This window comes from Manis pentadactyla, chromosome 19 (genome assembly GCF_030020395.1).
Source record: "Manis pentadactyla isolate mManPen7 chromosome 19, mManPen7.hap1, whole genome shotgun sequence".
NCBI classification, from domain to species: Eukaryota; Metazoa; Chordata; class Mammalia; order Pholidota; family Manidae; genus Manis; species Manis pentadactyla.
Window position 1 is genome coordinate 18,450,371 of NC_080037.1, and position 16,375 is coordinate 18,466,745.

The window sequence follows — 16,375 nt, forward strand, 5'->3', positions numbered from 1 at the left end:
AAACACTCTTTAAGTCTCCACATTCATCATATATGCTATTGTCCCATTGGCCAAAGAAAGCCTTATGGCCAACTTCGCAGTGAGTTTGGGAGCAAATTATCAATTTACGTGGATACTGGGAGACAAATCAGGATTTACTATAATCCATCTATCTTGGAGGGGTAAGAGTTCCCAATATCAGTTTCTAGTAATTATATGTAGTGTGGTTTCCAGTTTTGCAAAAAATAAAACCCCAATGTAACTGCATGTGCACCAGCATTTATCCATTACATATATCCACAAACATATAGACAAATATCCACAAAATACCAAAAAATGCATTAGTGATGCTTATTTATATGCTTTTGATTTCTTTTAATTTTTAAATAATATTTGTTTCATCTATTACATCTGTAATATTTTTAAGGAAAACTATGGTAATAGGACAAAATGTAATTATGGGTGGTGTTGCACTTTTTAATTTTTAAAAATTTCTTCTGTATTTTCCATGATTTCTGTGATATATACATATGCATTCTTTACAATTAGCCAAATATACCTACATTTAAAAAATGTTACTGAGTCAGGTCTTTACAATTAGCCAAATATACCTACATTTAAAAATGTTACTGAGTCAGGACTTTGGTATACTCTTCCATTTGGTCTTCATTAGGACATCAGAAAAGGACAGTTGAAGAGTTGGTAACACATTCTTCTACAAGGCAATTCTTTCTCTACCTACAAGGCTTCTTTCAAAGTATGCAGCTGTCACTGATCGCCTTCCTGGTTTCCTTGCAGACGTCCTGTTGGCATGGAAGAGGAGACCCTTTTGTTTGTCTGGTCAGAAGGAGCCCTTGAATTTACTGATGCTGCAGACACTCTGAGGCCTTTCACGCTTTACGAGTATCGCGTCAGAGCCCATAATTCCAGGGGCTCAGTGGACAGTCTGTGGACATCAGCTCGGACCCTGGAAGCCCCACCTCAGGGTCTGCCGGCTCCCTGGGCTCAAGCCACCGGTGCTCATTCAGTTCTGCTGAACTGGACGAAGCCAGTATCGCCCAACGGCGTCATCTCCCAGTACCACGTGGTCTACCAAGAGAAGCCTGATGATCCTACATTTAACCTCTCTACTGTGCATGCTTTCACAGCGATGGTAAGAATTTAGGGAAAAAGAGTCACAGGTACTTAGATATCTGGTTAATATGTCGAAATTCATTTTTTTATCCAGCTTGTCATTTTTTTTCACTTAGGTCTTAAATATATGACTATTTCACATGTGAAGAGAAGCAATGCAGTCATAGGTACTGACTGCATTGATAAAACACTGAACTGAGTAGAAGCGATATGGGAGACCAATTTGTAGAGTACAATTAATTTATATTACCTCAAGCAAATAAGTAAATCTCTCTTTGCATGATTTCCAATCCTAGTAAGTGGGAATATAAATTGTGTCCCTCTATAGATATGAAGATAGAGTTGGGATATTATTGGCTCTTTGAGGAAGAAAAAAGTTAAATTTCTAGACATATCTGCATAGATACAGATGATGTGGATATAGATATCATATGCGCTATAGCTTAGTGGTGATTTTTCTGGATTGGTCCCCTATGGCCCCATAACACAGCTTAATTCAGTTTGCCTTGTATTTCCTGAGAACTTCCTTTACACCCAGCATAGACTGAAATGGTTCTGGTCTCAGGGAGATTTCTCTTTTTTAAAATTGCCAAGTTGAGAATAGAACATTAGGAAACATAAGTGATGTGGATTACAGCCTACAGTACCCACCACACTGGGATTCAGATCCCAAACTACCACCTACTAATCAGAAACCACAAGAAAGAATATCATATACCAAAAGTGTTAGACAAGAAATACTCTGGGAGGTCAGCAGGCTATGGTCATACTGAAGTGGCTTCATGGAGAAGATGAAACTTCATGGTCTTAGGAGCTAAATACATGTGGTTCGAAATGTGCCAAGACCTTGCCCTCAGAAATAAGAAAAAGTGAATGAACAGCATAAAACATTATTTACAAAGACCAGACCATGTTTTTATGCTTTCAGTTTAGACATGAAGGCTATACAGAGTACCAACATTGATCAAAATACGTAAATTATACTGGGCAAACATATTTTAATGAAACTGCAGAAGAATCTCTGTAAATGAATAATTTAAAGTACAGTATTTTCTCACGGCCCCTTACATTTAATTTTTTCATGTAACTAGGAAAAAAGCAGCTTGTGAGTTAAAGAGATAATGTGAAAGAAAGAAATCTTCCTTGTTTTTTAGAATTCACAATCAGTACTTAATTTTTTTATTTGACATTTAATTGTCTTTATATATCAGGGTCATTCCTGTTACATCTTCTAGAACCTTCATTACTTGCTTTAAAAATAGTTTTTAAGTGTAGATCTTTTTTACTTGATGCACAATCCAAGAGGAAATCTATTACTTCTCACCAAATCCTTGGAAGTCATGTTCTCCTCACCTTTCCACCCTGATAGTAGAATACTGAAAAATAAAGTAAAAATGCTGAAAAACCTTTGATAAGAGCTTTCTTAATGAGACACCTTAATTTAAATGTATTTTTATTGACAGCACCAATATTTCAGTGATTGAACACTTGAACTTTTAAAATATGGCTTTCAGAGGTATGAACCCAAATACTTTATCTCCCAAAACGATTTTATTGGAATTCCCTTGTGGAATACTCTTGAAGTCATACTTTCAAACCTTGTTTCATTTTACAACCCAAGACAAAGTATCCAATGAACTCTGTCCCATATTTAATTTTGTGTTTTCTATTTTTATCACACTAAAAATTCCTGAAAGACAGGAAGGCTTTAAGCTTCCCATGGCCTTTTATACATGGCCTTCCCCAACAGTTCTGACAGTCTGGTATTGCTGCCCTCTTCCATTTTTTAAAAAAAGGCTAATTCTTGCAATGTTAAAGAGAATAGCCAGAATAATCAAGAAACAGTAATGTTCTGCATCCTATATTTGAATGTGTGTGTGTGTGTTCAAAGTGGGCCCCCAACATCTGAATCTTTGACCCTGAGTATCCCAAGAGAAGCCTCCATTAGGTCATCAGGAAAGGTCCCATTTGAGCTTTTTAAGCAAACAAGGACCTCTTCCATTGAACAACTAGGCAAATATTCAGACATTTTAGTTACTAGGCCAACTTTCCAGGGCAGGAGGCCACTACGACTCTTTACAGACTATTTTCTTTGTAAGAAGTAATCAGAAAAATAAGCTATTGCCTTTGAGTTTCATCCATTCCTACATTCCCAAGAGAATGTGTTCAGCCCTTTTGTTTTTATTAAGACATCTAAAGAAGGTTCTGCCACTTGATTCGCATTCCCCATCATCAAAGAACAGTGTTTGCTTTATCCAAGCCTACCCAAATCCTTCCACAATTTGAGTTCATCCTCCCTGTTCAGATCAGCATGCCTTCTCTATCCCAGCAGAATGGGCCCTTGGGCAAGAACAGACTATTGACAATTCATTCTAATTTGGCAAATAATCATCGAGCATTCACTATATTCAATAAGCCAATATTTAATACTACACTCAGTTTCATTGTTGAAGTCTGCCATGAAACTGGGCCCTTGGGCATAGCAGAGATTGCAGGAAAAAATGAATAATCAGGTCTGAAGCACAAATTATTACTGCTGGGCATTTCATATTCCTGAATCTCTTTGCTTCTGAGTTTCTGCTACTCGTGTTTTGATGATTCCCTTTTCTCTCTCTCTCTGGGTGTCTTCCTGACTCTGCTTACTATTTCTCTAATTCCTATACCAGCTAAACACCTCCACTGCCTATTTCCATTTCTGTGCCTACTCTAGGAAATTTTTCAAGTTTTTCTTTCATTGACAACTTTGGCTGAAATTCTCCAGGGCCAAGGAACTACATGTTTATTTAGTAGGGCACAGAATTCATCTCCATGATTGCAGGATTACAATTTAATCCACAAATTTGCAAGAGGTATGACTACATTCCCGTTCATTTGGTCTTGTTTACTGGGATCCCATGTCTACATGAGAGGCCCCACAACATAGTGCTACCGCAAGCTTGTCTCAAATTTCCCCAGCACTGTTTATAGACAGGTGGACGTTGCTGGGAGCATGGCATAAACAGGTGCAATGGATGCATGACTCCTCCTGATGGTGGCAGTGGATGGAGAACTGGCAGCGGGGGCCTCCATGGCGGGGGAGAGCATATGTGTTGGCAGGGGCAATGACGGCAGCAGGAGAGGCAGCAGGAGAGAAGTGGAAAGAGCATGGGCTTTAATGTATCACCGGTTCTCTCCCAACCTCATGAAAAGTTTCATTGCCCTTTGTGCCTAAGTAGGTCCTTCTAAGGGGAAGAGAGAGAGATACTAGACTCCTTGAGTCTCTTCAGACCAACACCCTCCGCTACTGAAAACAAGCTTTAGGTAAAAGTCTTTAAACTCCCTTCCCAATTAGCTCTGTGATGGATTGTGTGGTGTCAGGAGAGAAACTGTGTTTAGCTCTGCTTGGCATGCAAGAGCTCCGTGGTGGTGTTCACAGGGAACACTCCTGGCGAGGTCGGCAGTACGGCTGCCACCACTCGGATTTGTCTGCTTTCTCTCACTGGCACCTGCCATTGCACTGGCAGAAATAACTTGGGATTTAAACGTGGTTTACCCGTTAGTCTGTGCTCTCAGTATAGCCCTGCTTACCCCACAGGGTTATAAAACATGAAGCCCAGATCAGACATTTGCCCGGTACCTTGAAAGATAGATGGAGCTTTGCTCTGTGTGTAGAATGAAACATACGGTGCTGAAGAGTAAGCAAATTATATGGGTCACTAAAAGTTGGCTTCCAATCTGGAAGTAAAATCCAGAATTACAAACTCTAGTTTCTAGATTCTAGTTGCCAAACTCCCTTGCCCAATGTCAAGGAGGAGGTATTCAAAATTTCCTCATGTGTATGTTTCAAATTTTTTACCATAAAGTAGATATAGGAAGGAAAAAATTAGATACTTCGTAATTGCCATACTATTTAGAGTTTGTGAGTAAATTGATGAATTCGTTTTTAATCCCATTTTCATTTTGGCTTAGTATAACATAAAATATTGTTCTTTATATATGATTTTAATTAGTTGTAGCTCTTATAAGAAAACAGAAATGCTCTAGCAGATCTAGTTATCTACAAGGACTCCTTTGGTGACTATCCTTCCAAAATGAAGAAAAATTTGTTAATAAACCCTGTTTCTTTACACTCTATATCAGTTGTATAAGCTGAGATTTTCACATTTTATGAGATAACTGCATCTTTTATTATTTTATATGAACTTACAAAATAATAGGTGAGTAAACATCACACAAAATAATGAATACAGGTTGACATGACCCATTTTGTTTTATTGTGATGATGTATTTGGTGTGACTTTAGCTTTTCCTTTACCAGCATTGCATCATCTTTCTCTCCTTTTACCAATGATACACTACCAACCACAAGTATATACTGGAGATCTGCTTCTTGTTCTGTATTATTAGAGATGCAAGTCTTCTTGAATCTCGTGCAAAGGCTTTATGTTTTTCCAACCACTTTATTCCAACAAGCTTTATCGGGACTCCTGTGCTCAACCACCAGGAATTTCTAGGGCTGTTCTCATGTTTTTCTAGTCATTTTCAGTGGCAAGGACCAGCCCAGTTTTGGTAATCAGGATTCATTTCAGATGTTTAAGAAAAAACCCAGTCTCAAGCTTCACTTGTGCATGAGAATCTACAATAGGGAAGAGAGGGCATGTTCATTTTCTTCCCTCTTTTTCAGGTCCCTCTTCTCTTGTGGATTTCCCCAGGATCATGGAAGAAAAGAGAACTGACCTAAAGGAGCAGAACCTTGCTCATTAATATTGTTCTTAGCTACCTACCTTTGCATTCCATTGGGTTAGGTAGCAGTCCCCCACGGGAAATGCCATGTTTCATAGCTCCCTGGTGCAGACAGTACCCTCTTTGGCTAATTTCTTGCATCCCTATCCATTACTGCCACAGAAATCCACCTCATAACCTCTCTTACTTCTGGGCTCTCCTCTACTGCACAGTTAGCCAATATTAGGTCTTAGCACATTGACAAAATTCATTCCTTTCTTGGCATCCTCTAGGCCTAGGGAAAACTTGTCCTACCAAGTAAGGGAACTTACTTGTCCAGCACTATCTTCTCTACTTGACCTACCATGCTGGGTGAGACCCAGCCAGCCTCACAGCCTCAGAAGTCATTGAATAAGAAGTGGCTATCAGCTTCTATGTTAGGCCATATTCCCAAAATGCCAGTATTACATAAGAATCTCAGAAGACTTTTTACTCAAGTGGCTGCATCAAAATTACCCTCTTCTGAGTCTCTTCAGCTCAGTAGCAAGCCTCATGACAAGAGTGGATTGTCCATCTTACCTATCTTGCAGACACCCTTGATCCTTCAAGTTGTGCTCTGAGACTTCCCTCACAGGACTTGAGAAACAAGTGTGGTGTAGCCCCATGAACATCTCCTGCCCACCCGCCTCTATCCCCCCAGGTAGAAGGAAGATAACTTGGAGAAGATTCTTTACTGAATTCCCTTTCTTAACTTGCTTTTCATGAACCTGGATCTTCTCTTATAGAAGCTCTATTACACAGATCTTCAGAGGATGATGGGCTTGAAGGTGTAAGGCTGATTCTTTCTGTAAGACCTGCAAAACTATGTTTAGTAGTTCCAGTAAAGCTGCTTATCACCTATTTTTCTAAACTATAGTTATTATTCACCAATATATCCTGTTACATAATTAAATGGCACCATCATCTTCCCAGTCAGTCAAGACAGATCATCTGTGAGTCCTTCCCTTCCTTACTTCCATACTCAATACTTCACTAAATTCTATCAATTCTACTTCCAAAGTATATTTTGAATTCTTCTGTTTGAAGGCTACATTAGGTTCTTCCCACCTGCTGTTCCCTCTTTCTCAAATGATCATGTTCTTACACTTCAAATGGGTATGTCCTCCTTAATCATCAAGTCTGGACTAAAATGTTACTTGTTTCCCAGGGCTATTTCAAGAGGTAAATAAACTAATGCATATGCACGTACTTGAGAAACTGTAAATGGCAATATTATTAGGCTGTAAAACTTTAGAAGTCCTACTAGTTAGAATAACAGAAGCTGGAGGAACAAATGAATTAGTGTAGAAAAAGTTTTGGTTGGTATAAAGCAACTGTACTAATCTGATCATGAATGAGAAAACATGTTTTCTCTATTTTAAGCATTTTCTCACCTTGCAACCAAATTCAGATTTAAATTAAATGCTTGCAAACTTAAACGTTTTCTGATAATACACTATTAATTTCCAGGCAATGTCTCAAGTACTGGATTAGGCCCTGTGTCTTTTCTGAGTCACCCGGAGCGAGATTATGTGTTTGGTCTCTCTTAGGTGTAGGACTGGCCTGTCTCCCCTGCTGCCATAACCTCTCAGGACAGCCAATCCCAGAGCTCTCCTCAGGCGATGTCCACTCTAGATGCAGCTCTGCATACCTGCCATGACACTCACAGGACCCTGCCCGTTCCTGTAGATCTGGGGTCAGAGCAAACCATAAGGTCTTCTGGTAATTTACATGCGCACACACACACTCTTCCCAAGTCATGTGGATTCTGCCAAATTGGCATCTCCCTACTTCCCCTCTGCCAAGGAGCAGATTACCAGTATGTGAGGGGCAGTAGGTAGGAAGACCATTTGCCCTTTAACTCAGGCATGTTGTTATTTTATGGCCTTTCACTAAATTATACACCCCAGAATCCTACAGGGTTTGTTAAAAACATGTATGAAAGTAGAAGGAACTCATCCACACACTAACAGGCCCAAGCCATAAATTCAGAATATATGCCGTTTAGCGGAGACAGCAAGCTGTAGATGGCAGTGAAGGGCAGAAGTTAATTGAGCCGCTGTGTGCTTTTGTCCCAAGTGGAAAGTGGCCACTGCCAGAGACAAGACGGCTGCCCCCGATGGCCCCTGCTACAGCCAAGAGATCACATCCTTAGCTCCGCAAGGGCTTATGGGTGAGGGGGAATCATACACAGATGACCAATTTTTTTATGGTTCACAGCCGATCAAAGTGAAATTCAGCAGCTGTTCAGGACAAGTGACCACCGTAACGGCTGTAATATAACCTACTAAATAGAGAGGGAATTGCATTAGAGCAAGAGGTTAGCTGTGATTATCGGCAGGTGAGTGCTTTATTGAAGTTGAAAGACCATTAACATTGATAGAGTAATTATTTCAACTTGAAAGTAATTACCTTGATGGGTGATAACTTCTCTAGTGTTCCCAGATTTGATTGGGCCAAACAATTGTGAGCTCCTGAAGCCTAGAAAAATATTACAACAATACTGTGATTTTTAAATTACTGAAACCACTGTCGGAATATTTTAATTATGCTGAACGGCAAAAAGATTTTGCCTTACACCAGCTAGTGACCTCTCATGTAGAGAGAGAGATTTGCTTTTTAATCCAAATGCAATGACCCACACCCGCCACCTGTGACTACATATGTGATGGCTTTGCAAATGAATCTTTTTAATCTCAATATAATTTTTAAGGTGAAACATCTTGTTAGTGCTTTAGCTGGGTGGTGCTGAGCTCAAACTGCTGGCACTGTTGATCACACCTAGGAAGTGGGAGGCCCCAGCAGAGCGCCTATCTTCTGTCTTTGTCACAGAGGGTTTAAATTTGTATAAATTAAATATTTCAATGATGGCATCACAGAAGTTGAAAATTCCGGATGCTGTGCATCGCAGATCCCAAGTTTCAGTTTTTATTTAGCCATGTAATTCATTTCTTTAAGTAGCTGTCTTGCTTGATGTTAGGCCATTCCACTACGAACACACATCATCAAGGTGTTTTCTGACCATCCACACTGGACATCAGCAAGCACACTGAAAGTTGAAAACCTATGCCCCTGCTTCTCTGAAGTCTCATGTATGTGTGAAAATTGGGAGTTACTTGCCATTGATGACCAAGACACATGTGATCAAGACCAAGAAATGTCACAGGATTCCTTCATTAATCAGTTCACACCATAATTTGTGTTTGAGACTCTATTATGCACAGAAGCTACAAAAGATACAGAGAAATAAGAAATAGTGTCTTCTCTCTGGGAATAACGGTGTTCTTGGAAGGCATAAGGAAAGAGAAAAATCACAATATAATAAGCAATTATTTGGTCATGCATAGGCATTGACTGTACTGAAAAATATGTAAAGAACCTAGGAGGACTGCAACTTGTAACCCCGATTCCAAGCCCAGCACTCCTCTTACAGAAGCACAAACCATTGAGGGAACACACACAGCATCACGATTCTTAGTCACGCTGTCAGGGAAGATGAATGTGACATCACCTTCGAGTTCCCGGACGATTCCTTAGACCTTTCTATCATCTTGGCAGCATTTGATCAGATGATCAGCCAATGGACTATCTTTATGGCAGTACTTGCCAGGAGTTTTTTTTCTAATCAAAATCTCAGACTCTCTTAAGGGCAAACAGGTCTCCACCTGTTGTCTGAGAGCCACTAAGGAACATCTTACCAAGCAGGCCATAAATTCAGAATATATGCCATGTGTTTCCTCTGTCTCTCCAGCTCTCTGAATTCCTCTCTACGAAGTCTATGGGTCTCTCTTCCAGAAGGAGTCAGAGCACGAAAATCCCCACCGAGCCGAAAGATACTTGCTAACTGAAACAAAATGACCAATTTGAATTTGGTAAAACGGTAAGGCTTTGAGATGAAACCACTGGAAAAGTGATTTGAATTACAAATCTTGCCATTAAGCCAACCAAAAAGGGAAGAAATCTGACCAGCCTGACATCACATCAGAGTTCTTAGCACAGCAGGCTCACCGAGTATCATATACGGTTGGGTTAAAGATTTTATTAAGGAGCCCCTCAGGTACTCTGAATTTAAAGTAAGCCTAATAACTCATTTTTAAACACTTTATATGATACTTGGGTTGTGAAATATTCACATAACAAAATCAGAGACTTTTAATCCATTCAAAAAAGTGCATTGTCTACTTCAGAAAGATAATGGCCATGTCTAGATAGTCAGTATATTTTTAACGGATGTAAACATTACTTTTTGACAAGCCACAAGTAATGAATTTTATCGTATAAGTTCCTATTGGGTGATTATGATACAGAGTTTTATTTTTGCTAAAGCAATTACTAGTGTCATGGCTGGATACCTGTGCCCATTAGTGGCTGGTTCTGTGTTTTTTTAGGATGGTTATTGATCTCTTGCTGAGCTGAGATTCAGGTTTTATGCCAGATAGCTTGATTAATGGGTTGGTTTCTATAAGTGGACTGAATGGGGATAGAAAGCAGGGGCAGTCTGCTCTGCCAACCCCAAATCCGTCAAGACGCATGGCTCATTATGAAACAGTTATCAAGGATACATGAAAAATTAATTGGGCTCAGTTTGATTCTGAAAAGAATCGGCTTTCTACTTGGCGGGCCTCCCTCCCCATTCTTTCCAGATGTTGTGCACTGGGCCCCTGGAGAAACAGCAAAGGGAGATGTATTAATACATTGTATTGATTAGATCAAGACCCCTGACAGTTATTTGTAGAGATACCATCTGGCTGCTGTTCGAATTCCTTCACCAAAAACAGGACGTGACATGTTATTAATCTCAAGTCTCTAAGTATAGACAGTCGCCTTTTCTGCTAAACCGCATTTTACCATTCCATAGGAGATGGAGGCAGACCTGAAGGGTGCAAAAATTAAGGTTATTACACAAATTGAGCCATATGGTCCAAATATTTCAGCAAGAAAATTGCCAGGCAATAAAAATTGCTCCTGCCTTCCTAATGGTGTAAATTACAGTTTAACCATGGCTCTAATGATGTCCTTCTGCCGCGCTTAACTACTGTTACATGAAGGACATTGTTTTAAAAATATAAAAAACAAGTAAATGCCAGCAGCGTGTTTTACAATCTGTTAGTGTGTCATTAAGAACACTGTCAGAATTACATAAACATAATGGCAGGCAACCCAGCATACCAAAGAACTCGTATGGAAATAGAACGTGTCTTGAGAACTCTCTTCTTTATCTCTGTAATGTCAAGAGCATGTTCCCCTCTGGAAGTTTTCCAGGAAGAAAAGCCCTGTCCGGTGCTTCATTCTAATCTCCTTGTGCGCCCCGACAGCAGTGTTTTCTAAACAAGTCTGCAAGTCCTCGTGAACCTGTGTACACATCTTGTCCCAGGTGAGGGGAGAGGCAACGAGTTCTGAATGAAATGACAGAAGTTGACCTTTTGAAGTATTTCTGTCACTGGGGAGAAGGGATGAGATGCCGCTGTCTTCCTTAATGGGAATAAGTAGTATCGGAAGTACAATTTCTGCTGTGTTTCTGAATATTTCTGAACCAAATCTGCTATTTTGGGGGGTTAACAATATAAGAGGACACTTACTCAGGGTAACCATACAGCAAAGACAATTCATATTTAAGAAAGACATGAACTCTTCAAATGTTTTTGTACCTATTATACCAAAACCCTGGCATTAAAAAAAAAAAAAAAATCCATACAGATTATATGAATTCTGATGTTTTGCTCTCTAAAATCACACAATCCCTCCAACCTTTTGGCTTTCTAAGATGTTCTAAACAAAATTTAGGGTAAAAGTTAAGAGAAACGTTCATCATAATTAGGTATACATAAAATCTAATAAAAACTACTTTATATTTTATTGGAGACTTTTCCTTTTTCAGCACTTTTCTCCATCTCCCCAAAGGGGGAAAGCCTAAGGTATATTCTGTCCTTCAAAAAATCTTTAAAAACCCAGGAAACAAGCAAACAAATTCCTGTTTTGTTTTCTTGTATTAATATTAGGGAGGACCAGTTCTTATTTCCTCGTGGCACAAAGTGCAGGGATAGTGGTCCGCTGGCTGGAGCATTTTCTGCCTGGGAAGCTCCTCCCCAGTGTTCCCTCTGCCTCATTCCCTCACTTGCTTCTGATCTTGATTAAAATGCCACCTCTGTCCCTCAGAGAGGCCTTACCTGGCTCACCTGGTTATAATTCCACTCCCCTCTTCTGCCCTGAACACTTTCAGTCTCTCTTCCCTGCTTTATTTTTCTACTTAATATTTAACATTATCTAACAATATACATTTTCGTTTATTTATCTTATTTACTGTCTCCAACCAGACTACAAGAGCTCTGAGAACAGATTTTTGCTTATTATGCTCCTTATTCCCAGAACTTGAACAGGGCCACTTTTAGACAGATATTTGTGTAATGAATAAATGAATTGATAAAAGCAAGAAAGAACTTGCATTTTATTTCTTGTTCCTATTTAAACTGGAATCATTTTCCAGATTTTTTTTTCTTCAGTTGATTGGTAATGCTATATATTTAGTCTAAGGTGAGGTCTATATGTTCACAGATAAATCAAATCAAGGTAGAATCATGTATATATTCCAATTTCAATATATGAGCAGTTATTTCCTGAGGCTTTCTATATAGAACATATTGTGGAGTCATTACACATGCTATTCATTTCATCTTAATAACCACTTTGTGGAGTTTTATTATCTGGTATTTATTAGTAAGGAAACAGGAACTCAGAGAGGTTGAGTTATGTGGCCATGGTCACACAGCTTGTTGCCAAGCTGTGATTGAGTTTCAGGCCTACAGAGATTACAAGATGTTATTTATGAAAGCTAAATATCAGTGAGCGCCACAAATTAGAGTTCAATACAACCAAAGTAAGAGATGCCACCCAGCCTAATATCATCGATACAAATACAGAAAACAATTTATAAAAGTATCAAAGAATGAAAGGATCACTTGGACTGAAATGTTCAGAGAAGACTTTTGCAAGAGGTCTGTGCTTTGAACAATGGACAGGATTCAAGCAGAAGGAAAGAAATGGAATAGACATTTCCTTATTCAGAAAGAGAAACAGCAACCTGGTCTGAAAACTTCTGGTGGTGAGTCTCTGCTTCAGGAAGTACTGACGGGGATAGCTTTCCAATCCATTCCCATTTATTGGGCTGATATTAAAACAGCTGTACTCAAAACACTTCTATCAGATGCCCGGAAAGCAGTCAGGTGAGGTCACTGGCTGCATGGGCCTGGGGAGTAGGCAAAACACAAGGCCGCGGCTCAGCCCCTGGCAGGCGCGCCTGGGCAGACCGGCCTTGTGATGCCTCCTTCTGGGGGCAGTCCCCCAAAAAGGGCTGGCAGGAATGAGCAGACAGCTCAGTAGATGGTTGTTATTATGATCTGAAATAGGTTGACAGAGAAAGTATCAGCACTTAAAGTTGTCATTGTGCTAATGGATTGAGAGGGAGGTACTCACCCCCAAGTGTTTGGAAAGAAAATGTTTTCTTCTTTTCTTATTCCCCGCTTCATTCCCTAACCTCTCTTTCCCCAAAGTATGCGCTGCCTAACACATCGTGCTAGACACAGAATGGCCTTGTGGCGGTTGACCCAAGAGTCCGGGGTCATCGTGGGCAACGCAAAGGCAGGCAGTCGGGTCGGGAAATCTGAGGAGGCCTCTTCTCTGGTGCTTGACTTGAGACACCAAATTCATTAAAAATATTACCTAGAGCCCGCGATGTTCAGGTGACACCTCGCTTAGCTGCAGACAGCCTAGGGTCGTATCCCAGGACTCACAGAGGAGCTGTGACGTTGATCCCTGGCACCGCCTGGGGCCACCTCAGAACAGAGCGTGGGGTGCAGCCAAGGTCCTGAGGACACACCTCCCGGGCGCGCCTTTGCGATGCCACAAGAGCCTCTTAAAGAACAAGGGGGAAGGAAGGACCAGTCACTCTTCGAGTATTGTCATATACAGAGACCTATGTGGCCATTTCCGGTTTACAAGAAACTTAATGTATTCCTAAAATTAGCTTCTTAAATATTGCTGTGTACATTAAGCCATGACTAATTTTCTTCCTTCGTGACCTGTTCTAGAAATCCAATAATTAGCACGCTTAGGCTGGGCGTAGCAAGGGCCTCCAGAGAGCTCATCCCCTCGTCCTTTCTGCCCAGAAGTACCTGGACGTCGTAACTCCGGCCTTGGTGTCTTTTCCTTAACTGAGTGATAATTATTTATTAGTAGAATATGTGCTTATTATATACAGAAATTAAAGTTGTTTGGGGCATTGTGCATCCGGTCCCTGTGGCTGGATGATCACATCTGTTAGAAATAAATCACTTTAAAAAAATTATATTAGTCTCACAGACGGTCAAGGAATGGAGCAAGGAGAGGAAGGGATGAATAGGGCAAGGAAGCTTGATTTTAAATCTTGTGAAATAGAGTGCGGTCAATATGTTGGCAGCACATGACAACGTTCAGACATCAACTCCAAATTTCCCCTCTCTGAACCCCAGGTGGCCAATTAACAGTATGTGCTATTTATTCCTTACAAAATAGGCAGGGTAAATTGAATGGTTAGATTGGCTAATAAGAATTCTTAGCAAGGAGTAGAATAAAAAGTGATGCACCAAAAAGAGAGATCCAAATAATAATAATAATAATAATAATAATAATCGTCATCATCATCATCATCATCATCATCTTTGGGGAATTCCAGAAAAAAATCTGGAGGAATTTTCTTCTTAAATGTATGGAGTTTCAGCTGGAAGCAAGGAAATTTAAATGGAAAGATTCTCTTTGACAAATTTTTCTTCCTAAAATATACTCTCTTTAATTCTCCCATTTGTATTTTTTTTCGAGCTTCTTTCCTTCCTAAGGCAGAAAGACAGTCTTAAATTATTCCCTGCAATTATGAATTTCATTAGGATGTTTTGGTGTCTTTTTTGAGATAAGCAATGCCATTTGGTGGCTTCTCTAGTTGTCAAGCCACAGCAAAGAGAAGCCTATGAAGTTTACTTGATCTTGCAATACTCATTTTCGAAAATATGAATGAACTTAGCTGGGATAATACAACAATATATCAGTACAATTAAAATCCCATTAAAATATACGTACTAAACATATGCATTCTCATTTTGTGGCCAAAGATTATGTGCTTCTCTATGTCTGGCATTTATTCCTATAAAAAATTTCTTTATTACTGCAAAGCATACATCAGAAGAATAAGCTAGAAGAGAGTGAGGGTTTGAGAGGTTTCTGACACGGCATTCACTTACTGTATGTTTACTAGATTGCATGCTTTGAGGACCTATACAGGCTGATAGAGGTTTTCAGAAATAAGAAACTCTGAACCTTCAAAGCTCTAAAAAGATAGTCGCAATGCTCTGTTTCCTAACTTTAGAATAACTTAGTAATAGTAATTCTCATTTAGAAAATTAAGTATCTACATCTGGCAACATCTAAAAGAAAGGACTCAATTGCATACTCCTTTGAAAGCCAAATATATCATTTTTAAAGTCAATATTTGTTCCAGCAGTGAATATTTCTGAAAGGAAATGACTATTTTAGTGTGTGTGGCCTACTGAGTGTTTTCACTGCGCAAGCCTCAAGCTGAGGCTCTCTGTCCAAATGGTCCCACCCCTTCCTTTCCATGAGGAGAGTGCCCTCTCCTGGATAAGGCTGCATACCACGTGCAGCTGCTAAGACTCCGAGGCCATCTGTGCAAACAAACGTGTGGGCAGTTAAGATGCACCTGAGCAAAGGTTTTTGGAAAACCTTGTCTCTTCTTGTACTAGAATGATTGCAAGTGTGGAAGTGGCTGTAGTTCACCGTAGTTTTCTCTTTACTGCTGCATTATTGCACCCAGTTGGGGGATACATCTGAGCATTTCATGTGTCCTACTTTTAAAATGCCCAGATGGTAACTACGTGCTCTGGTTTGAATTGGGCAGCCCTCGTCTTTCATGCTCTGGAGTCTGCCTAGTTATCAGAGAGACACGAGACAAGGAAAATTCCTCCATTTTTCAGCTCCTCTTCAACTGTTTTTAGTCACCCACAGTGAATGATGCACTTGTACAATTGTTCAGATGACAGTCGCCATGATAACTGAACATCACTTCCCTGGGATGGAAGGTGCCCTTTGTGCCCAGAGCCCTCTACTTGCCTCCCAGTACAGTACCTTTTCCAGGGTAACTGATTACTTGCAATCTTGTGAGTAACACGGGAATGACAGGCAGTGTACGTATTTTACACCTTGCTGAAGCCACGTCCATGGGCATTGGTCTTCTTCACTCTAGTCTTAAGTATAACAGAGAGTTGAAATCAAATTATTCAACCTGAGAAATAGTCAAAAGAACTAATAAAATAAATGTAACAACAATATAACTGGTTCAGATAGCCCAAGTGCCTAATAGAAGTTTGGTATGATTTTGTGACACGCACATTTTATAGGGTTTTTGCCTCCAACTATATTCTTCAAAGTGCCATCTGGGCAATGACCATTGGTATCATTTTTATCAATAGTAGTCAGTACG

The 16,375-nt window shown here is 39.9% G+C and overlaps 1 protein-coding gene across 1 annotated transcript in view; it reads left to right on the forward strand.

Moving 5' to 3' along the window:
• Positions 1-16,375, forward strand: part of USH2A (usherin) — a 722,977-nt gene that overhangs the window by 635,918 nt on the left and 70,684 nt on the right. The window contains exon 60 of the mRNA XM_036931704.2: positions 778-1,132. Within this exon, the coding sequence (XP_036787599.2) occupies positions 778-1,132 (355 nt within the window). The remainder of the gene's footprint in view (positions 1-777; positions 1,133-16,375) is intronic.